The 24606-nt window shown below is 41.1% G+C and overlaps 1 protein-coding gene across 2 annotated transcripts in view; it reads right to left on the bottom strand.

Moving 5' to 3' along the window:
* Positions 1-7050: 7050 nt before the first annotated feature.
* Positions 7051-24606, bottom strand: part of RAB31 (RAB31, member RAS oncogene family) — a 71856-nt gene continuing 54300 nt past the window's right edge. For both annotated transcript variants that reach the window (XM_075416477.1, XM_075416478.1), the window contains exons 6-7: positions 22335-22444; positions 7051-11338 (exon numbers count right to left, since the gene is read on the bottom strand). In XM_075416477.1, coding sequence (XP_075272592.1) covers positions 11241-11338; positions 22335-22444 — 208 coding nt within the window. In that variant the 3' untranslated portion in view covers positions 7051-11240. The remainder of the gene's footprint in view (positions 11339-22334; positions 22445-24606) is intronic.

Here is a 24606-nt window from a genome sequence, read left to right as displayed (position 1 = left end):
TTGTTTACAGTGTGCCATGTTCACTTTTTACCAGTCATCTGAAATTTCCCCTGTGCACCAATATTTGTTCAGAATGAATATGAATGAATAGCTCCAAGAGTATCTCCACCAGTTTTTGTCATACTCTTGGGAGCATTCAACCCAGAATGTTTAAATGTGTTTTGCTTTCACTGATGAACATTCTCTCACACATACAGTGAAAGGGAAAGGATTTAATATCACTTCATTATTATAAGAGAAAAAATGAGCTTTTCAAAGTAGATTAGTTAAAACTGTGCTTTCTTATCCAGAAACTAGTCCCCGGATTAATTCAGTTTCACTCACATCAAAGGCAAAAAAGAAATCGTTGCATTTTGCTCTTGTTAGCTATTCAGAGAAAATACGATTGTGACAGAAACAGCTCAGCGGGATTTTGGCTTATGCATCAGTAACAAAAGTTTTAACCAAGTTAAAATATTGGATGTTCAATCTTAAGGATGGCTAAGACAAAAAGATCACTCTTTAGGCAATTTTCACATTCTAAGTTGAGTTTCCAAGTCTGGCATGTAATCGTCAGCAAATCTTAGGAGGCTTGATCTGGATAGCTTTGATGGACAGCAAAGCAAGGAAATGCATCATTAGATTTTTACCAAGTCACATTTTAAATCTCAGAATTAGGCTCTTCCTTAAAAACTGTTGTGCATTTGGGAAAGCTTGTGTATTCCAGTGACATCACGCATGATATTTCTTCACAATTTTTTTCCTTTATATTTATTGAAAAGTGAAATGAAGTTTTAAATCTTATGTTTGTCTCTTAGAGGGTGAACTGGATAGAGGTTTCTGAATGACTCATTTGGGCCACTGACTCAATTCTAACAAATTCCAGTAACAACTCATTATAAAAGACTGGACAGGATGGGAGGGCTTCTGGCCAGATTATGACTGACCAAACTTCCAGTTGTTTCAGCCTGGATAACACAGAAGGATACATTCTTAAATGCAAGCAGAAGTAATTCGCTTGATGGGATGACCATAGTAACATCTCTCAGTCACCTGACTACTTTTGTAGAAACTGGAACAGTAGAGTTTAATCAAGATGAACTTTAACAGACTTCTGCACATTTTCACTTTTCACTGTCTTCTTTGCCTTTGTGTGAGCTGAGTAGCTAATTAAACTCAACACTTTCCTTCATTGTGCCATCAGCAGATACCAGATGACATCATAAGGAAATGAAATATTTGCAGTTGCCTCACAGGAAAACTTAGAAACGCACAAAAAGACACACAAAGCCTACTCTTGTATGAGGCAATACAGAGGCCAGTTCTGATGAAAGTGATGGAGTTGCCATGGAGGCCTGACGGTGTGGTAATTCACCATACACTGAGGTAACCTTGAGCCTCAAGGCCTCAAAGCCCCGACCCAAAATTGCTCTTATTCAATGGCCTCATAGAAGGATGGCAGTTGAAGAGGTGACAGATGCCTAAATTAGAGGCATTTACCCTGTTGGGAGAAGGGAGACAATTTATGCTCCATCATGAGCAGTCAAAATCTTGCTCTCCATAGACCAGCACTGAGTATGAAAGACGTAGGTGAATGACAACTGTGACATTATAGTAATGGTTCTGATCAAACTTGCAGACGACTCTGAAATTTGGCAGAGAATCTTTGTACCACCTCATCATACACTTTCTGTGACATGGTTGTGTATGAAATCAGATAGGCCACCTACCTTCAAACACGGCTTGCTTACATTTCCAGCATGATCTGATGATACCAAAAGAAAATCACAAGTTCCTGAACTCTTAATTTCTTGCCTGTGGCTGGCTGGTTTAAAATACACACTGGAGTTATCTAACATGCAGGATTTAGTTATGCCTTCGAGCGCCTGCTAAGTGGAAGTAAAATTTCCAGTACTGGTTGAAAACGGCAACATCTTTCCTCAAACATCTCAGGAAATGGGGACCTCTCATGGGAATTCTGACACCATTTCACCAAAAAGGCTAGCTTTCTTCAGAAGCAGACCTCTCAGAAGGCAGCCTCAATAACTTCACGCTCTCCTTCACTACCAGAGACATGGGCTGGGTCATCTTGCCAAATAGCCAAGTAACCACGTTCACAGAGCTTTGAAACCTGTACCTCCCAGACATCCTCACCTTGCTGTCACTGATGTGATGCAAAACAGGCTTCTCAGACAGAGGCTCTCCTTCTAATCTGAGAGTTGCTTCAGGCCCTGTAATTTTTTAAACTGCGTCTGTCATGCACGGAAGGGTGCAATTTTCTGCCGTGGTATGCATCTTTCACTGGTGTGTGATTTGCAGTGAGATGAGGCGAGGTGTCTGAAAGACATGCCCGCTGACAGTGATGACTTGATGACTCAAGTCCTGTGTATTTTTCTAAAGCATCAGTTTCCTCCTGGGAAAAATAAAATAAAAATCCCTCCATTTTATCTTTTAGTGATGGATGTTGTGTTATTGTAAAGCCTTTATACTCCCAGCAGCAAGTACTTAGGTACATACTACATGATGCGGTTAATCAGTCAATGCAATCCTACTCGGATACATTTATCACCACCTCATCCTTTCTTCCTTAGTCTTCTTTGGAACAATTTGCCCTTTTCGTGCAAAACTACCCATCGTTCCAAGACATCATTCAGCCAGAATCAGTCTGCATGAAAAGCTAAACCATGCAGGCAGGGTGGCTACGTAAGTACCCTGGAATGTATTTGCCAAAGCCCTTTGTTCAGGGCTCCAGCTTAGTAACCAGTGTGTCATGGACTACGTGAATGGGCGTCATCTTTTGTTCAGTGGACTTTGGACTATGTAAATTCAGGCACACCCACAGGTAAAGATACAGCATCATTTTTTACAGGTGGAGTCTAGGCACCTGATGCACTCTTAACCTTGTATTTGTTTACGCTCATTTATTAGCTAGGGTTCTCAAGTAACAACGGTGTTAACGTGGCTGTGCCATGAAATACATGTATATGGACCATTTATAATGTGATATCCTTTTTACATCAAATTCATATTTTCCATTTCAGACATCACTTTTCTTCCTTCTCTGTCACCTCGACGGGCTTGTGACCCACCACAAAGACGATCTTCCAGGGTAGGACATCATCATGTTGTTTGTCCCTTCTTTTCAGTTGTAAACATCATTTTCCCTATTCAGAATTTTATAATCAGTGTGACTTTCTGGCTTTGTTCTCATTTCAAGAAACCTATTTCACCTCCAGAAACTTCACCTCCTAGAAGCATTAAAAAAAAAAAAAATAATAAAAGACGACCGTGGTGAAAAACTTATTTAAAAAAACAAGTTTTCTTTTCTGGTATCTCTGTCACAAGGAAGTGAGTTTATCTATTGAGAGCCCTTTCCTAGATCATTATGAGTTCGTATTTCCAGCATATCTCAAAAGCCTCCTTTATATTCAAAAATGCCAAGAAACGGAGTCAGCTCCATTAGAAATGTCAGCGGCTAATAAGCCTTCTGTCCCTCCTTACTGTGACCATGGGGAGAACCATGCGGGTGTTGAGGGCTGTGCCGCAGGAGGAGAGCTGGTTAGGTGCCAGCAGACAGGTCAGGTTGCCACCTTGAAAGAACATTTTTCCTGAGAATCAGGAATGACCTACGGAATGGGGTAAAAATCAGAGGACAAACGGTATCTCTTAAGGGAATGGTGCTAGGAAAGCTATTTCATTCTCATTTGGGTTCCCAAGTGTGTGAAGAACTAGTAGAGCAAATTTAAGTCTTTATTTTGAATGTCATTCTTTCTGAGGGCTCCTATTAGATTCCTACTATAGATGTTATGCTTTTTTGGTAAATATTTACAGTGCAAAATTGTCCCACGTGATGAGTGATGAACAGACAGGAACTTGGATATTTGGTAGTGATTCTAGGTTTGCTGCTAACTTGATTTTTTGCAGAGCTAGAATATTGGAAAGGGTTTTTGAAATGCACTGTGTTACCCAGGTTGCATCCATTGCTCTTTCTTGCTAAACCTGTGAAAATTCCTGACATATATTTATCAGCAAAGCAGCCAGATTCTTTGAAGATGAAAAGAAGCAGGGATTTCTTTCACAAGGTGCTTAACCTACATTTTGACCCTATTAAACAAGTGAAGAGAAACTGTTACTATCCTCTTACTCATTTTTTATTTATTTAAAGTCAGTCAGTAACAGCAATGCTATCGCTTGCCCCCCAGTTCATGCTGTATCGACAAAGAGGAAGGAACGTGATGTTCATTTTCCTCAAGGGCATCTCGTAGACAAGTAAGCTGACTTCCTTATTGATTGGTACTTGTCAACAAGTAATCAGAAGCCTAGGGGTTGTCTCTCTCTTAGTCCCTAACAGATCATTTCCCCAGAGTACTCTATTTGCTGTATGGGAACAGGGATTTAGCTGTTAGGTATTTATCTTCTTATTTAAACACGTATTTTACTGTCATGGAGGGAGCAGGAATGGCAGTGACTAGGTAAAGTAAACGTGAATTAAATGGACTTTGGAGGAAATGCACTTTTGTTTTCTAAACTTCTCAGTGTGTGGTAATCAGAAGGGTTGAGTGTTTCATCATAAATAAGGTGTGTCTCCAGGAACTTTAGACAGATGACGGCAAAGATAAAGCTTGGGTTCTCAGGGAGGTTTTGAGAAAATAAGGTCAGTACTTTTCAAAGAAAGCCGCTTTTTTTTTTTTTTTTAAATACCTCAGGGAGTCTCAGGGATAAAAATTATTTCTGGCTGGAGGAATTCAACAGCCAGAAAAAAGAAATCCTTCCAAAGCTGATAAATCTTTAATACCTAACCAGAAGCCTCAAAATTCACTTCCACCCTAGTCCTAGACTTTTCTGCACTGAATAATGGCATCTTATCAAAAACTTGTTAATTGGTGTGACACTAAATGCAAGTCAGTACAGGTCTCTTACACTTCAAGTTTTGCCAGTGTACTATCTTCAGTTTTCACAACAGCTGTGTTACAAAACAATTTCAGTAACACTTCTGCACCACATCTATTGAAAACAGAGTGATTACGAATGCTAATACCATGAGCCTGTCCTCCTGCTCCTACAAGATGCACAGCAGTGATAAGTGATAATGCAAACTAATCTACATCAAGACCCACTTGGTAGTATCAGAAATACAGACATTTTGCAATAAGGACTCTTCTTCATTGAAAGACAAGAAACCCATCTGAAATAGATTTTTCAGACACGAAAAAGGTTTTATTATGCTACATTATGCTATTACTTATTCCTTCTCATCTCAGCCTGCTACATGTGGTCAGCCATTGATTTTACGGTTTCTAGTAAAGAGTCTTACTTTTGGACGGTGAGAGAGCATTTATATCAAGCGCTGAATCTACCCCTGGTCCAGCTGTTAAAAGCCAGATGTAATCAAAAGCAAATCTTATTAATGGTCAAGGACCCCATTACACATGAATGCATCCCGTTGTTGACGCCAAGTCCTTAGGGAGTAACGTCCACCAATTAACAGAGGCATTTGTACAAAGACTTATAGCCGGTCTATTCTCCCATGAGTGTTTTAACGCTTTTAAGAAAATTACTCCGTAGCCTTGTGTAAAACAACATTGAGAGAACAAAAAGAAAAAAAAAAATCCTGCGGCTTGGTGTTTTCCTTTCAGGGAAGGGAGGCATTTCACAAACCTGGTAGGAGCCTGAACACTTTTACAGATTAGGTGGGGGGGTGGCGGTATGAAGTCGATACACAGATTTCATCAGCCTCGCCATCTTGATTTCAGAACAGCACTCAGGAGATCACAGCAGGGTGTCCTGTGATGCTCTTTGCAGAAAGACTGAAGCTGCAGTTGTGAAGATTTTGAAGGCTGAAACGTCAAATACTTTTCCTTAAGTACCCTGCGACACAACCTTCAGTCTTCAAAAGGAAAGCAGAAGAGGTTTATTTTCCAGCCAATTCTACAGCTCCCCTCTCATTGCTAAATTCAACTCTAAACTTACCTAAAGTGCTGCAAGAACATGTTTCCAAGCCAGGTAAAACATCCCACTGACAACGCAAGGACTGATCCATTGAGGGGCACAACTGCCCACACTGAAAGGAAACTCAGCATTCACTTCTGATTTTCCAACACACTGATAATCGTTAAGAGGGTCTTACTTAGGCTTTCCTTGAATTAAGTACATCACCTTTTACAGTTTACGGTTATGTACCTGGGTTCATTTTTATTCACGCATAGCTGCAGATAAGATACATAATTTTTTCAGTGTGATTATAAATACTTTAAAGCAGGGAACAGATCTCGCCAGGTATCTTCCAGCAGTAACTAAACTCACAACCTATGTAATCCTCTTTGAAATACTGGTTTCTCCTTACATAGAGAAATGTTCTGTGCTTTTCTTTGAATTACTGTGGTGCTTCTGTACTGGTGCGCATTGAATTTACCATGGTAGTTAGAAAAGCTGTACTCCAAAAACCTGTTTTTGCTTAAAAAACCCCAACCCTTTATGCAGAGTCCTCAGTTGTGGTAACAACTTTGAAAATATGAACTAGACAGTGCAAAAAACTTCTGGTGAGTTTAAAGATCTCTTGAAACAATAGCACTAAGAGGTATGAAACACTGCATCCTTCTTAAAGGGAGTGTTAATTCTTAACTCGTAAAGACAAGTTCAAGGGACATGAAGTAGGGGAAAAAAAATTAAACGTGCTGCCAGAATAAAAACACATGAAAGTGTCTTCTGAGCCATAGTCATGGTTGCTATTTAAAGCAAGTGGTAACTGTAAGCTCACTTTTTACTGACAGCTACTGCTTTAAATTTCCAAGCTGATACTGGCCACTCCGGTAACTCTCTTCTAATGGATATATCAAATAACTTAGTAAAGGGATTTTCAGATAATCTTTTTCTGGTTTTTGAAAGTTCATCTGCACTGCAGGATCCCCCAAGCAGGCATTCAGTTTCTGCTAAAAGGTCAGCCACACACGTTCCAAGCAGCATTTAAATCCCAGGTAAGTGATCCACAGACTGCAGACAGCCCTTTTTCAACAGCAAATGATGTGAAAAAATGGGACCTATTTTGTTCTGCTTTATTGAAACCAGACATACTCAGAGGTATTTAAAACATTTATTAGCATTAATCATTGTAGGTTAAATAAAACACAAAACCTACATTTTAGGGGAAAAAATATTATTAGGTATGATACAATGAATATGTAAAACAGAAGGTAAAGTATTAACAGATTGCAGCATCCCATACATGAAGTGAGTGGGTCCAGCCCAGTCAAAGCCCTTACACAAAAAAAACAGAGGAAGAGTACTTAGCAGGTGATTTTAAACTGACAATTTATCACTGACTCTGGTTTAAATAATTAAGGGTAGGATAGTAAAATATACTATCATTGTACTGAGAAGGTCTGATTATAGTCAGAGTGCTCGCATGTATAATCTATGTGGTCACACTTATTACCACGTGCCATGAAGGATTAGTGGAGACAAGGGACGACAGGAAACTTTTCTAGGTATTGATACAGACCTATGTTATATTGTGGCACTTCAGATAGACCTGCTGTACCATGGACAATAATTTTTTTTTTTTTTTTTTAATTTTCTTTCTTTCTTTTTTTTTTTTTTTTTTTTTTTTTTTGCAGTGTAACTTGAATACTTCTGAGTCCCAATTCCTGGATAGTAATGGCCTTTTTTAGATTTCTCAGTCTGCTAGACAAACTTTTTCTACAATATGCCATTTTCATGCATAAGAATGGCAAGTCAAGAATTGTACCTATGTGCATCTCCATCTTCTCGCTACCTTCGGTCTGTAGCTTTAAGTTCATAGAGGTGAAATGATCATTAACAAAAAAATGTACTTACAGAATACAATGTGCAGTATATGAGAACCAGACATAGTGAAAAAACACCACGTGTCAGCATAACAATATAAAACTGTACTTATATACACACCCATATGCAGAGCATATATGAAAGCTCGTTCCTTCATTATCTCGTTTTTAAACTAGTTTATGGCGAGCCAGAAAAGCAAGTCACCCACAACTGGACAGTCACAGCCTTGAGTCACGGTGCAAACAAGCTCCACCAAACATCCTTGGCACTGCAACCTGTGCTTCAGTCCTGCGGCCAGCTCTCTTGAGAAAACGAGTCTCGGACAAATCCAGCACCAGCTGGCCAACCAAGAACTGCAGCGTTATTATTATTCTTCTTATTATTCGAGCAGATCAGCTACGGAGTCAGGTGCTCCTGTACAGCAATTTAGCTTTTCACCAGCCATTAACTACTAAGAGGAATTCCGGTTGCTGCTGAAACTTCTGACTCCAGGTTTGGGCGTTTTTTGTATGTCATTTTTCTGGCTGTTTCTGAAGGGTTGGTGGTACTTTCCAAGCAACACAGGCAACAAAAGGAAGTAGAAATCAAGAATTTTACATTTGAAAATCACAATTTTTAAAACAAACCATTCCCCCATTTGAAGAGGCAGGTTAAAGCTGCACTTCAGCTTTGACAAACAGCAGAGACATCATCATCATCGCAGATGAGCCCTGTCTTCACAGAAAATGCGAGCTGCTCCGCACAGCACAGTGGCCTGTTATTTTTTCACCTGTGACTTCAGAGTTCCCTACTGAAGTTCACCATAACCCAAATCTCAGAAACTTACACAATCAGAATCCGTATTCATTTACATCTTTTTCTTGACTAGAAGCAGAATAAGGTGATTTAGATTTGGCCCACCAAACACAGAAATATCTTTGAGCCTACTTACCCAGCATTTTAATTTTAAAATCTGCCAGAGATCCATTATAACAACTTCCAATTTTGAACTATTTTAACGTACAGCTCATAAACCTGTTCTGATTCACATACAGCTCAATGGCATCTTTGAGAGCTGGTTGCTCAGGACAGTATCTGCTCCGCACAGATCAGCATCAATTGCCAGTTCTAGCACAAATTAGAGTATACAAGCTACTGGTAGAATTGTCTTACAAAGCTTTCAAACATCTCAAGTAGGGTTTAAGGAGTTCTGAGACATCACGTTAAAAAAAGGAAGTATGCCACAACTATTTATGAAAGCTTAAAAATCAGTTATGCATAACTACTCTATGACACCTTTCAAAACATCGGTTCGATATCACCTTGTTTTCTTGGTAACACCTCTAGCCTTTCACTTGGTTTTATTTAGGAAGAACCAGACCTCTTGCAGCCTTGGGTCACACATCCCATAAATTATATGAATGTGATATTGGTAACCGTGCTATTTCTTAAGTGCTGAAGGGCAGGTTAACCCCTCCCTCCACAGCCAGGTGAAAGAGCCAGGCACCTCTGACAGACTTGCTTGTACTAGGATGGGATGAAACGTTCCCTAAAGGAGCCTGTCTCCTCCCCAGCTATCAACAACGATGATTGCTAAATTTTCATTTAAATAACCCTGGATTATCTGTAAAATAGTTGCTGCAGTGAAGCAGCGAGGTGGTTCATACATCAGCACAGGTGACAACTGAAAGTTTACCTGAATTATACTTTCTCATGGTAGCTGCCCAAGTCTGTGTATTATCCAAGGGCATACTTCCCAGTATGAGTGCTTTCAAAGGAGTCTAAAATATCTGAGAAATGGATTATACATGAAAAAACGATGCAGCTTAGATTCTTGAATAAAATCCCGTGGGATGTTTCCCACCTATAACTACTTCAAGCCCTCTGAAGACAAAGAAATGTTCCTGTTGATTTCATCTGGCTTTGTTTCAAGCCCTAACAATTAGTGCTGTTTTATCAAAGCAATCTCACCACCAAGCAATAACTTCTGTTTTTTATGTATAAACACGGAAACCTAGCTCTAGCCTGCCTGTTCATGATTGTGGAAAGTTGTTTTTCCCTTGTGTTTGCTTTTTGAAAGTCCCCCAACAAATGTGCAGTGAGGTTTATTTTCCTCATAAGAGAACAAATTAACGTTGTGGAATGCAGGCTGGGCTTTGGTTTTCAAGCTTGCATTTCTTACCCTAGTTCTGATTTCCAATGAAACTGATGAAGAAGATAAATTCATATTTTATCATTTCAGTCACACACATTCATGAAAGACAGAAGTGGAGAATACATAGAGTTTTGCATTATTTCTAGTTCATAACCACCTATTAGAATTTTTTTTCTACACTCTATTTTCAAGTGCATCGAGCTTCAAAGGTATCATGCAGCGGGTCTTCCATACCGCATCCCCACATGGGTAAGGAGACGACTCCACAAATTCACAAAATTGCATTTGTAAAGAAACGCTCTGGTTTGTTTTACTAGGTTCCAGCCTTTGACCTCAAATTTTGTTGTGCTCTCTGAAGCTGGTTTTGTACAGAAATACCGTTCTTCTGACTTGAAGACTTCTTGGAGCACTGAAGCGAGACCACGAAGGAGGGGGGTAGCATGGCCCTCTCTTTTAGCAACCAGGGAAGTGGCATCTTTGAGCGGAGACAACTTTGGTCTGGGGCACAGATTTGGAGGAAACCTGGTAAGCAGCGGAAGATGAAGCTGGCATTGATGTTCTTTTTACAATTTCAGTAATTAATGAAGCCTACGCCCTGGAAAGGGAATCAATCCAGGCAAAGCACAGTGGCTGCGTCTTCACTTCTTTCTGGAGCAGACTGGGAACTGCATGGGGTCCAGCAGCCTCCTTCGTGACAACTCCTTTCACATACACAGCACCTCCTGACACAGATTTTGACTTCTAGCCTGTAAAAACTTAATTCGCTCATCCTTTGGATCCATTTTTTTTTCTAGTTAGCAGATTTAGTCCATTTCTTGCTGATGTTTACTGGAAGTAGGAGATGAAGCTACAGACTTAGAAAAATACAGAAGCAGAGTCCAGCTAGAAAGATGACAGAGAAACTATAAGCCAAAATTCAGGGTTTATGGGTTTTTTTCACTGTATTATTACAGAGAAAACTCTAAAAACATGCCAAGTCCACTTTGCAATGTAAGAAGAGAAGTTTTTGCAGCAAATCTAAAATTTATATATAAAAGGGTCTTTTTATTAAAAAAAAAAACAAACAGTCATTGGCCTAAACAGAGAATTGGAGTACTTTGACATTGTAATTTTGACAGGATATTAGAGAGGATTTTCCAACTGGTTTTGCAAAATTCCTTTGAAGTAAAGCTTGCTGCTTCTGGTCCTTGCATTATTGCTCCTGGGAAGTATTGGAATGACTGCTTTCAAGATAAGGAGGCATGTCACTGAGATCACAAAGTCCTTTCTCAGTGAAAAAGTAAATGGTGCTGTTTTCAAGTAAACCTAAAAAGATCAAGTTGGGTCAGCAGCACCGCCTACCCATCTGTGAAGTCTGCTTTCCAAGTTTGATTGCTCCATTGTTACCATTTTCATGAGGATCTAAGGGTGGAATTTGCCGACCTGAAACACATAAGGAGACAGTGAATTCAATTTTCCTGATGTAGTAACAACACATGCAGATAACAGAACGATTTGGCTTGTGTAAGAATTACATCTGTGAAAGTTCACCAGAAACAACCGTCTCCTGTGTGCCTTCAATCTTTTTCCTTTCATCCTGCTTAAGAAAGATGATTTTCACATTTAAAAAAAATATATGGAATATAGCTATTGAGAATGCATAAAGTACACTGAAATTCTGTGTTTAAAAAAACAGTTATCTTACTGGCACCTTACAACTAAGGAAGAGAAAATTCTTGGCTTTTTCCTAATTCCACTTAAATGTGAATGGTGCTAGTTTTAATGAGATCTTGCCTGTCCTAAATCTGCATGGGATTTAGTCCTTGTATGCTAGGGTTTTACAAAGCACTATAACTAAACACATGCTGCCTATACTTGAAAAACAAATCTGTTTTTTTCATTGAATCCTTCCCTCCCTTGAGGAGTACCCATGTCTTTCCAGTTGACAGCTTTGATTACTTAACACCACCCCCCCAACTCTCCTGACTTTTTAATCATCTTATGGGGTGATTATTTTAAGTGTTTGAAAGAATTTCAGCCATCACAGGAGAGCTAGAGATGTCTCCCAGCGGCAGAAGGCACTGCTCCAACTCCCTCCCCCGTGTGCCCTTTTAGAACTGCCGCATCTTTTGTCTCACTGGCTTCCTACTCATGGACAACATACAGTGTGCTTAATAACCAGAATTATAAATTGAAAAACAAGATCTTCCCAGGTCCAATCTATCCTGAGTCTCTGGTGTGGGCCTGGCTTTTCCATTAAACCCACTGAGTGATCTCTCCCTCGGTATCTTGGAGTGTTTACAGTCATGGTAATGCATTTTCTCACTACCTTGTGGATTTGCTGGAAATTTTTACTGAAATTGAATCTACTTACTGTGAATTACTCCTGGTTTTACTATAACTCATGTTAAATAACAAGAATTAAAATATTTAACATTTGTTTGTTACATGCCACTTTCAGAGAGCATAAAGTTCCTGTGAATAGCTCATCACATCCAGGTGGATTTTACAGTTTAGATTTCCCCATCCTCTGCTGCATTTATTCACAGCTCTCTCTCTTGCCAAACATTCTATGAATTATGTATGTATATGTTGAAGCCTGAGTCCTACAAATTGCTTGGGGAGGTGGTTGTGGGAGGGTGAGTTAAAAGCATTCAGGTAAAACATAATCCCAATGAAATCAAACAGCAAAACTTCAGCTGTAAAACTTGTCCCTACATTACCTTGAGTCCAGCCCACCGAAATTCCACCTCTCTTGTTCAGTCAGTTCTGAATAGGTATGTTATACAACAAAAGTGTGACTTCTGAAGCAGATAATCTTGGGTGTTTGTACAACTGAATGAGAGGCGGAAAATTCCTCACATTACTAAACTAAAGATACTGTATTTGGTCCAACAGAGTGAGAAACAGATATCTCGAGGGCCGAAGCATGGGTAAGCACTGACATTACAATGCTGCACTCTAAGTCACTAAAATATCAACCTCACACCCTGCTCACCTTATGTTTGGGCTTCATGTTTGTAAGTGCCCTTCCAAAGTAAAATCAAAAGCAGGATGGGTGGTTATAGACACAGTTCTTCCATGCATTAGTTCTGTTGTGTTTTCTCTCCATTACATACCATCACCCAAATACTTGCTAAACATTTGGTTCTTCTAACAGTAAATTTGGAAAAAGACAGCTTGTAAACTAGCTTAACTTTCATTCTAGAAGTCCACACTAAACAACTATGTTACCTCTATTTGTTTTTCACTCCATGTTTTGTATTTCTTGTGAGTTTCAGGTCTTTTCTAAAATACTCTTGAGGCGTATGCAAAGAAGCAGGCAAGCTTATCTTTGAAGCAAAAACATAGCAGGCTTCAAGGTCATTGAGCACTTTGTCCAGTTCAGAGCAGGACACAATATATGTCATTAAGAACCACCTTGATTTATTTCATTGCTCAAAACGATAAAACCTACACAGATAACAAACTACAAATAATAAAGAGAAAAAAATCTCTAGACGTAATGTTTGCTGATTAGTTATTCTGGCCTTTGAACTTAAGTACTGTTTGTCATTAACTAGTCATGTTGTCTGCTGTTTGTATACCCCCCCTTGAATTCAATCCAAGGAAATAAAGCTTTAATCAGTCTAGAAGTTTTTCAAGGTTAAGGATTTTTTTTTTAGTAGGTGAGTTTTCTCTCACTTACTACCAGATTTACTAAACCACCAAGTTACACCATTTTAGTTTTAGTAACAAGATTTATCCCTGCCCAAGCAGCTTTTACCATCTGACGCACAGTTGACAAGAAAAACCCTCTTGGAGCGTAAAACTCAGTCTAACACCTCAGAATCAGCTCCACAGCAAATGATGCAGTGTTTTTTCACCAAGGGTCAGGGAAGCGGATAAAAATGATCAGTAGAAATCTGTTTGACCGATTTTCTTTCCCTGGGTCTCCTCGACAGCCAGTCTCGCAGCAGACGCAGTAAGAGAGAAAGGTTTCAGCAGCAGCAGAACACTCAGGATGAGCAGTGAAATGCTGACCCTGCATCTGCACTTCCCGCTTCTAAACCAGCTCAATCACTGCTGCTCCCTAAAAGCACCATGATCATCACATCTTGTCATTCAGCTCCTGATAAATATGGGATCCATATTGCTGACACCAACTCAAATATAGCTGGCACGGAATCAGGATCAACAGAGGTCATAAACTGAATTAATTTAGAAAGAATACACTCATTTTAAAGTGTATGTCTCACTGGCATACATAGTCTCTGTTCCAGAGCAATAAAAAATACTCCTGTATTGGATAACCTACAGCACTGCTAATTTATGCTATTTCTTTCATGCGGTTGATGTCAGAAAGGGGCAGCAGTGCCCTGACATCCAGCTCAGCAATGACAGAGTATGAGCAATGAGAAAAATGAAAACTGGAGCGGGGCAGCAAGAGAGACAACAGGGACTGGATGACAGCTCCACATGCAGAACTTGCAGGCAGGCAGATGGGGACTGCTCTGCTGCAGCTGGAAGCAGAATGCATCATCACAGTAATAAAATCCACTCTTTGTTACTTTTTGAATGCGATGCTCCAGTTATAAGCTGTGACATCCATTAACTTAGAAAAATCAGGCTTGGAGTTGGGCTTTTTGGTTTTGTTTAGCTTTTTAACATTAAACTAGTTCCATTATTGACCTGTACAAGACTGCGTGAAAGGTTGGAAACAGCCTCAAAGTTGAGTGTAAGGAAAAAACCCAACTGGTTACTATGCTGACAAAGAGACAAACACAACAGTGCACTGAACAGATGCTCTTTCAGTGCTTAGTGGAAAGGAAAACCTATGTGATGCAATCAACCTGAGCTGGCACTTCCAGATGATGAAGTCCAAGTCCAAAAGAAGCACAGTCCTAACATCTAACACAACCACAACAATTCTCCTAAGGGTAAGAGTCAATCACGGTCCCATCCTTCCTCTGTCTGAAAGCTGTGTACAACTTTTATTTTTTTAGGGGACTGAGGGAAGGGGAGTTTTTTGTCAGTGCAGGATGTGAAATCCATTTCACTTCGCCCCGGAGCAGCAGCCTGACAAATGCCGTGGCATACTGGGGATATGACTGCTGTGGCTCACCAGAGAAAAGCCAGACTTCTTCAAGTAGTGGTACAACAGCTATGCAACGGCCAGAACCTCCTCCTAGAACTGCTGGCTGTATCATAGCAAGGTGAGCCCCTGCAAAGCACTGCTCTCCATAAAACTCCTTAATGAATGTTATGGTTTAACCCAGCAGCTGGCAACTAAGCACCAGACAGCCGCTCGCTCACCCCTCCCCTTCCCCCGCAGTGGGATGGGGAGGAGAACAGACAAAAGTAAGACTTCTGGGCTGAGATAAAGACAGTTCAGTAAAACACAGGAAAATACTACTACTACTAATAATAATAATGAATATGCAAAACAAACAGCACACAATACAGTTTTCTCGCCACCTGATGACTGATTCGCAGTCAGTCCCCAAGCAGCTATCGCGGAACCCTCAGGTTTCCCAGAGCTCACGAATTTCACGGATTTTGCCAAACTCACGAATTTAGCAGAACTTGCCAAACTCATGGAAAAAAGACTGAACTCACAGAAAAAAAGAGAATAAAAGAGGATTCCTGCCCCCAGCCAACGCCCATTCACAAACTCAGCATGGCGTCCATGGTATGGAATATTTCCCTTGGCCAGCCTGGGCTGGCTGTCTGGCCGTGCTCCCTCCCAGCTCCTGCACACCTGCTCATTAGCTGAATAAGAGAAACTGGAAAGAGTCCTTGATTTCTTAGCAACTACTAAAAACATCAGTGTTATCAACATTCTTCTGGTACTAAATCCAAAACACAGCAGCTGCTGGGAGGAAAATTAACTCTATCCCAGCCGAAACCAGGACAATAAAGCAGAGCCATCTGTGAAGGCATGGCAGAATGAAACAGGCACATCTTATCCAGCAGTTTTGGCATTTGCATACAAGACTCTTTCTGAACCTTTAGGACAGTCACAAGTCTTATCTCCCCAAATCCTTTCATCCTTTGAAACCAGTTTCACTGGTATTGTAGAAGTTCCCCATATCTCTCACATGGTTTATAAAGCCTGGCCTGCTAGTCAGTCTCTATTTTTTTTTTCTCCCCCACACTTGCAGTGGAGCAGGATTTCCCCAACTGACAGAGATGACTGCTGTTTACCTCATGTTGTAAGTTTTCACGCAAGTAGCACATATTTACAATAAAGGATACTGAATAACTAAACATAGTTAAGTTGCAATTATTTTAATACTTCTAATAGCATCTCCATGCAAGAAAAAAAGAGTTGTGTTTTTCTTTTTTAAAGCAAAAGCATAGACTGCTGACACTGAAGTTCTTGCTACGGGAAGCAGCAATGCAACTAATTTTTGCCTATTTAATTAAAATCTGCAGGGAAAAACATCTCACCAAGATTTAAATCTTACACGCATCAAAGTAAACAACAGAATTCCTAATGACTTTCATTACTAAGAGATCCAACCTTGACTTGAGGTCCTGCTGTAATTAACTTTGGGCTGTTATGGTTTATTTACTAGTTTATGTTGCAGAGCTCTCCTATGGTTCGAGAGAAATCTAAGACCTCAGAAGTTTAAATTCAGAGTAATCCAAAGGCCAGTGAGTTTTGCTTCATTTATTAAAATTTGAAAGCAAGAGGAGAGCTAATCCTAGAAATACAGGGAGCATAAACTGTAAAGAATATAATCTCAAATACTTACAAGCTGGGGCAATGTTTTTCTATCCTTTCACAGCAGGTGAACATCCCCTACGAAAATTCAGTTATGAGTTTGGGCTGCCTTAAAAATGGCATGCGTGAATTGCTTTGCAACATAAACTTGCTTTTCTCAAAATATCTTTCATAGACCTCTTCACAGTAGTTCACAGATACCCACACATCAGCAGATAACAGGATGAAAAGAAATTCCACCCACCCAAGTCCATCTGAGTCAGTGCAAACATCGAAATTCTGCTGGAAAGGATCCCTCCCTCTTCCAGAGACAGACATTTCATACATTCTTCTCTAGTTTGTCCAGTATACAACTGGTTAAACTGTAAACTCTAGAGGTTGGGTTTGTTGTTGTTTTTTTAATCTCCCAGCATTTCTAGGAAACAAGTATTTGGGTTACATTAAATATTCAATATACGAGCTGCTGGCAAGGCATCAGAAAATCAATAGCTTCATACATTTATAACTGAGCATTTACCACATGAAAGGTTGTACACTGAGACAGAAACTCTCTGCTCTAATTAGAAAGCCTCATCTAGGAAGAACATCCTTATCTGGATTTTTAAACATCAGCCTGTCTCTCCTTCTCGTAGTACTAGCATCAGTAAGACTCAGCAGGCTAACAGCTCTTTACACACTTTCCATAGAGTGATTCTGATAATCTTATTCCTCATTTCCCTCTCACCCTCAACAGAAGATGCTGAAATGCTTCAATCTTGCCCCTTTTGCCAGACTTCAAAAAAATAACACATGCCCCATTTTTCCTTTTTTTTTTCCTGTTTAAGCACAAGTTTATTTCGTATTTCACCTGGCTAGGCATTCTTCAGCAGCTTGCTCGTCCCACTGCCTGTTTACCTTTGGACCTGCTGACGCAGACTGGAATTAACCTGGGAGGCACAGTCGTGGCTCCATCATTTATGGAGGATGGCTTTTATGTAATCTTCTCTTTCGTATCTGGGGCACCTTCACGCTAAGGTAACAGGCGATACACCCAGGCTGAAGGGAGGCAGCTGGGCGTGCACTGGATTTGAATAAGGTAACTAAGGCTTATGTGAGTTGTTAAATGAACGGGTGTCTGAAAATTGCAAGGGTGTGATTGCTACTAAATGACAGTACACTTGGGGCAGCTGGTTTCGTCACTGGAAACCAGCCAGTTGGAATGGGTAAGCTGCCTGCCCAGGCACAAGCAGTGGTCAGTGGACTAAAGCCCCACAACCCAGAAGGGGCAATACAGAACCGGTATGAGCCCCTGCACAGGCACAACTTTACACTGTATTACACTGCTATTGTAGAATACATTCCTGGCATTTTCGCTGCCGCTGAAGTATAAACCAACAACAAGGAGCTGCTGTGCCTATGATTCTTCTAAGGTTAGGAACTAAAAAATTAATAACAATTGATCCTATAGGCACTCAGCTATTAAAAAAGAACTACTGGAACACATGAAAAACCACTATAATCTTAAGCCCTTTTTATGTCAAAAACCTTTCAAGAAAGACATTGGGAAATATTTAGACCAAGTGGGGAATATACAACTGTACTAAAAATATTCTTTTCTTGTTTACAGGCAGACAGGAGCTGCATTGCATTATGCAGCTCAGCGAAAACTCTCCAGCTTGGAGAATACCAACTTTACTGACTCTTGAGCTCAGTCTGCCTCCTCAACCCTATTTGCCTGAGTACACCAACTGCAGAGTCCCTCTCCTGCCAGATTTGCCCCATCTTCAATAAAATCAGAAACTTCTACTGATCTAGTCTTTCACTTCTTGTTTTTTCTTGAGAAGAATTAAGGACAATGGATTTGTGTTGAGGCTGCGTTATTAAGACATCCCTCAAAGCAGTCAAATCCTCAGATCCTGAGAGAAACTTACTTTAAGATATCTTTTTAAAACAATGTAATATAATAACCTTAAAAATGAAGTGATCTGTCTACAACCTCTATAATTTTTCCAAGATTTATCTGGTTGTCAGCAAAACAACCCAGTTCCCCTCTTATTTTCCACCTCCTTTATATCATTATGGTGAGTAATTTTTTCCCCATTATACTATTTCACTCCATTCACAACGTTTTCCCTAGAAAAGAGACAGTTGTTAGACACCTTTGGAAGGAAAAATCATTATGTTAAAATGCCTCTGGGAAACGAAAAGCATAAGCAAGCAAGAGGTAAATTTTTTAGCTAAATTAAAATGTAATCTACCCTTTCTGTTTGGGGTATCGATTTCAAGAAGGTTTTTAATGGAGAAATTCTCCACGCATGTTGGAATATCCTTCCAAATCCAGGCTGTAAAACAGACAACACATTCAGCCTGCCCACAAGATCCGAGGTGAACAGGAGCTGCTGTCCCCCCGTTCAGAAGCTGGGGAGCTGCACCATGCCCTTCTACAGCAGTGCAAAGAGAAGGGCACGAACCCTTGGGCGGCATGAAAGCAAAACTCAAGCTGCAGCATGACTGCTCGGGCACCACACAAATAAAATTAGTCAATGGGGTATGAGACACGGCCACACAGAGGGACTTCAGACGCTGAAAAGGCAGAAATGCTGCCACGCAGCTTGGGCATAAACAGACTCTTTTGGAAACGGCACAAAGACTGAAGTGGTGTAAAACATCAGAAAGTTATGCATACCCTCTGCTCAGTCACAATCATACTAATTAATTCTCCTGCTACTTAAGCATTTTTCACTTGTTTTCCATTATATTCCTATAAACACACACTACCAACTCTCTCCTTTCTCTCCGCTGAGTACTTGATAAGGTCACGAGTACATCCACTGAGACCAAATATTTCTATATATAGAAATAATTGCCTGTGGAATTAAGTGCACTTGCCTGGGTATCTAGTTCATACTAAACTTAATTTAGCTGATTTTCCTCATCTATTACATCCATTATTAGGGACAGTGTACACTGCCAGCTGCAGCATTGCCTATCAAAGATGGAAACTAATTATCTAATTACGTGGCAGGGATGAGTTCCTCCACGAGAACATTCACAACCACCAGACACAGACAATCAAGTAAACTATCACAAGGAAGAACCAGTTCCTCCAGAAAGCCATGTTGCATGCTCGTCCTTTTTTAAAGAGGATCAAAGAAAGGTAGCATATTCTAGGAATATCGGTTCTATTTAACCATTTCAAATAGATCCTATGCAAGCGAAGCAAACACTTGAACAGGCCCCATCGCAGGCAAAGTGTGGTAGATAATGTGAGCTGATTATAAGTACGTGAAATAAAACAAAATAAAGACTTTGGGGAAACAAAGTTGAGTTTCTGGACATGCTGTCTCCCAGGCCTCTGCACCCCAGAACAGGATTCAGGGAGGGGAGGAACCATCAGTAGTGGAAGAGGATCATGTCATGGAGCTCTTACGAAATCTCAACCCCTACAAGCCTGAGGATGCAGAGGGAGCAAGCCAATGTCACCGCAAGGCCATTCTTTACCATCCCTATCATTTTTGAAAGGTTGTGGGGAACGAGCGAGGCCCCCTGTGACTGAAGGTGGCTGTTATATCTGTCTTCAAAAAGGGCAGTAACAAACCATGGATCTACAGGCTAGTTAGCATCACTCTGCTTCCTGGGAAAACCATGGAGCAAATGCTCTCAGAAGCTGCTTCTGAGCACATGAAGGTGAAGAAGGTGACCAGGACCAGTCAGCATGGACTTAACCAAAGGTAAAGCATGTCCAACCAACCTGGTTGCCCTGCATGACAATACGACTGGATCTGTGATTGAGGGAGAGCATTGGATGTTGTCTACCACAACTTTAGCAGGGCTTTCGATACTTTCTGCTACATCATCCTGGTATATCCAGGTTGGGATGTTCTAGTCTAGATAGGCAGACTATTAGCTGTGTGAAAAACTGGATGGATCATCAGGCTTACAGGCCAGTGGTTAACAGTATGTATCTACCTGTAGGCCAGTTATAAGTGGAGTACCTTGCTTAATACCTTCTATGAGAGGTCTGAAGGGGGAAAAAAACATGCACCCACTTCAGCCGTCAGATAGTACCCAACTCAGAAGCACCCACTTCAGCTGTCAGATAGTACCCTACCCTTGAGGGAAGGGCTGCTGTTCAGAGGGCTGCAGGCTGGCTGGAGGGAGGGATGGGCCAACAGGAGCCTTACGTGGTTTGGAAAGGACAACTGCCAAGCCCTGGCTGTGGGAAGGAAAAGCCCCTGGCTATGAGACAGGCTGTGGACTGCCTGCCTGGGAAGCAGCTCTGCCAAAAGGGACGTGAGGGCAGCAAGCTGGACACGAGCCAGCAGCGCGCCCTGGAAGCAAAGATGGCCAACAGCATCCCCAGCCATACCAATGAGAACCAAGCCAGCAGATCAGGTGAAGTGGTTATCCCCTCCTAGACGTGGCCTGACACAAGCTAGGTGACGCATGCGGTTTTGGGTCCCGCGATACAAGAAAAACATTGACAAACTGACGCAAGTTCAGAGGAGGGCCACCAAGACAATCAGAGGGCTGGAGCACTTGCCCTGTGAGAAGAGGCCAAGGAAATGGGGTCTATTCAGCCTGGAGACGAGATGGCTTATGGGAACGCAAAGCTGCCTTTCAGTACCTATGGGGAAGGTCGTGAAGAATCACAGAATCATTAAGCTTGGAAAAGACCTCTAAGATCAAGTCCAACCATCCACCCAACACCACCATGCCTACCAAACCATATTCCAAAGCGCCACACCTACACATTTTTTGAACACCTCCAGCGATGGGGACTGCACCACCTCCCTGGGCAGCCTGTTCCAACACCTGACCGCTCTTTCAGTAAAGAAATTTTTCCTAATATCCAATCTAAACCTCCCCTGATGCAACTTGCAGCCATTGCCTCTCATCCTATCACTAGTTACCTGGGAGAAGAGACCAACACCTGCCTCACCACAGCCTCCTTTCAGGACAGAGCCAGGCTCTTTACTGAGGTGCATCCAGGACAATGAGCGATGGTGGCTGTGAACTGAATCAGGAGAGGTTCTCACTGGATATACTGAGGGGGAGATGCTGCTGTGAGGACTATTTAAACACTGGACTTGGCTGTGCAGAGGGGTTGTGGAACCTCTGCTCTTGAGTCCAGCCAGACCACGGCCCGAGTAACCTGGTCTGAGTTCACTATCGGGTCTGCTTTGAGTGGGAAGTTGGACTGAAGGTCTCCTGAAGTTCCTTCCAGCCTGCAAGGTCCTTCCCGTTTGCAGCCAGAGACCACATCTGGAAATCCTAGAAGGCAAACTGAGTAAGACATTTTTTCTTCTCATGAAGAATGTCAGTCTCATCTTGTTTAAAAGATCTGGAGATAATTTTTTTTTTTTTAAACAGATTCCACTGCAATGACTATTTTATACTTATCATAGGCCTCCAGGCACATTTATCAACATTTAGTTTTTATCAACATGATAAGATCAACAGTATCACCTCCACAGCAGGCTTGGTCTGAAACAGATGATGTGACCCAGGTCAGGATTTCTATACAGATTTAGAAGCAACAGGCTTACCCATATCTACTATCTACTATGTTTTTCTCTTGTGTATTCAAAGTCATTCTTAGTTCACATCTGCATAAGCACCAGCCACACTACTAGCCCAGTGGATTTCTTGATGTCCTTGGGAAAGAAGGTTTTTAGACCCAAAAGCTATTTTCAGAAGACCACCAAACAATCACAAACAAACAAATAAATAAAGGGAGCATTTACTTACTTATGCCTTGAAAAAGTTCTTCAATGTTAACAGCATTCTTTGCACTGGTTTCAACAACAATTGCACCTATAGATTCTGCATATTCTTTGGCATCCTTCATGGGAACCTCCCTACAAAAACAAAAAACAAACAACCCCCCCCTCAAATTACAAATAAAAGAAACCAAATTTTTAATAAATCATTTAATTTTCGTGGAGTGGGGCAGAAGGACCTCAAACACAGCCTAATCAGAAAAGCATTAGTATGCTCTTCTTCCCTGCAAAAGCAGTACTATCTTTCTTTCTTGTATGGCATTTAGATCATCATATTCAAAACATCAAGACTTCACCAGTGATCTGCAGATTTCTTGGACTTGCTCCTGAATCCATGCCTTGAAAAAAAGAAGATAATTTAAATGAAAACCCCATTCATTTGTTTTTTAAACCTGACTCCGATAAGAAAAGCTTTAAAACACCAGAACAAAGACATACACAACTCTGCTGATCCAGGCAGCAACCAGCACTGTCCACAGCAAGTGTTCAAACAAGATAGGGTATGGCTGTTGTGGAAGAAAACGGTAAGAGCATCATGTGTCTAATTGTCTGCAAGCAGCTAGAAAACCAGAGATTCTGAAATAAATATGAAAGCTACTGGCAAGAGCAATCTGAGAGTGCCAGATTCACTGGGGGAAAACCACCATTCTGCGCCACGTCACCGAAGTGACACCGTCTTAAAATCACCAGTAGCACATCCTCATTTTGAGGCCAACACTTCCTATGCCAAAAGCTGGTAAATGCAGTTTACAACATGCAAAAGACCTCTGCTTCAGACACAAGGCAAGCCCCACGCTGACCCTGTATCTGCCTCAACCAGGTGGCAAAGCTGAACCTACCCGTGTCTGCCGCTGTCCGTAACCGCCACTATTCCTGATTTTTGGAGCAACAGCTCAGGGTCAGAGACTGAACATGCTAACAGGCACTCAAATCACACCCGGTCAGGGGAGCACACGTTGAAACACCAGGCTGCCAGCACTATTTTTCTTCCAATTGTTCTATACATCAACTGGTGTGTTTCGTGTGGCTTTATAGCTGTCTGTCGCACACGCAGAATCTGCACCAACTCCTTCACCCCGCAGCTCTGATGTACCAATACAGAGACTCCACGTACAATTTCCTCCTAGTATGAGTGCCTTAGGCTTTAGCAGAAGGTACCTAGGTGGGAGCACAGCAATGCAATTTCACAACTAGTTTACGGAGGTACATATTATAAATAAATCGGATCTGCTGCTCATGGGAAACATGCAGAGGGGCAGAACAATTGCCTGATTTATTACAAATGGTTTTCAGAAATTTAGCCTGCAATTCCAGAATCTGGATCCAGAGCTTGTTTCCATTACTTGCTTCTTTGTATTACAATCTTTATATCGGGGAAGACACAGGGAACGCAGCATTCCCCTTACTATTTCTGAAATGGCACCTTGACCTTTATTATGAAAGGTACCACCACCTGCAGATGGCCCTGGAGATAAGAAAAAAGGAACCTAACTATGTAACATAATATTCAAGCAACAGTAAAGGAAGAAATTTGACAGCATGGAGTGACGTCACAAAGACTTTCAACTTGCCATAATTTAGGTGACAAAGCAAACTTCAGGAATCAAGGAAAAGGTAAAACAGCAGCAAGTGACAACATTCCAAGGAAGTGTCACAAAACTTCTTAGCTTTCCCTGATGACATTTCTAAAGGAAGCCTATAAACGTCTACAGCACATGGGCAACACACATCATGCCATGCAGTTCTGCCGGCACCAAGAAGGCTGCATACATCAAGTGGAATTACCATAATCTGGATGCCAGCATTGCTAAGATGCTATCTTGTTACAAAGGAAAAGCACAAAAGCTTGAACTCTAAGCTGAGATGCATGCAACACACACAAGACGGGCTGAAGAGCTTCTTGCCTTCTTCCCATCAGTGGAGTGCTGAGAAAGTGTTATTCCAGGGCTACAGTGAAAGTTAGAGGAAAACCTATTCTGAAAGATGAAAAATTATTTCATTTTATCCTTTCCAAATCACTCTATTGATTCACTCTCCCTTGAGATTTTCTGAATAATTACTGAATAAAGAAATACTCGGTATGCATAGAGGGAAGGTCTAAGCATGAAATTCTGCTGAATTCGCTTAACCAAGGATCTGGCAATTTCCAGTGAACACGATTTGTTAAGGTGCACCGTATTTTTAGGGAAGTATACACTTCTTAGTTGCTGTTATGATTACTGACTTCTGTAATGCTCAAA

This window comes from Opisthocomus hoazin, chromosome 3, assembly GCF_030867145.1.
Source record: "Opisthocomus hoazin isolate bOpiHoa1 chromosome 3, bOpiHoa1.hap1, whole genome shotgun sequence".
NCBI classification, from domain to species: Eukaryota; Metazoa; Chordata; class Aves; order Opisthocomiformes; family Opisthocomidae; genus Opisthocomus; species Opisthocomus hoazin.
This window is presented reverse-complemented; position numbering and strand designations above follow the sequence as displayed.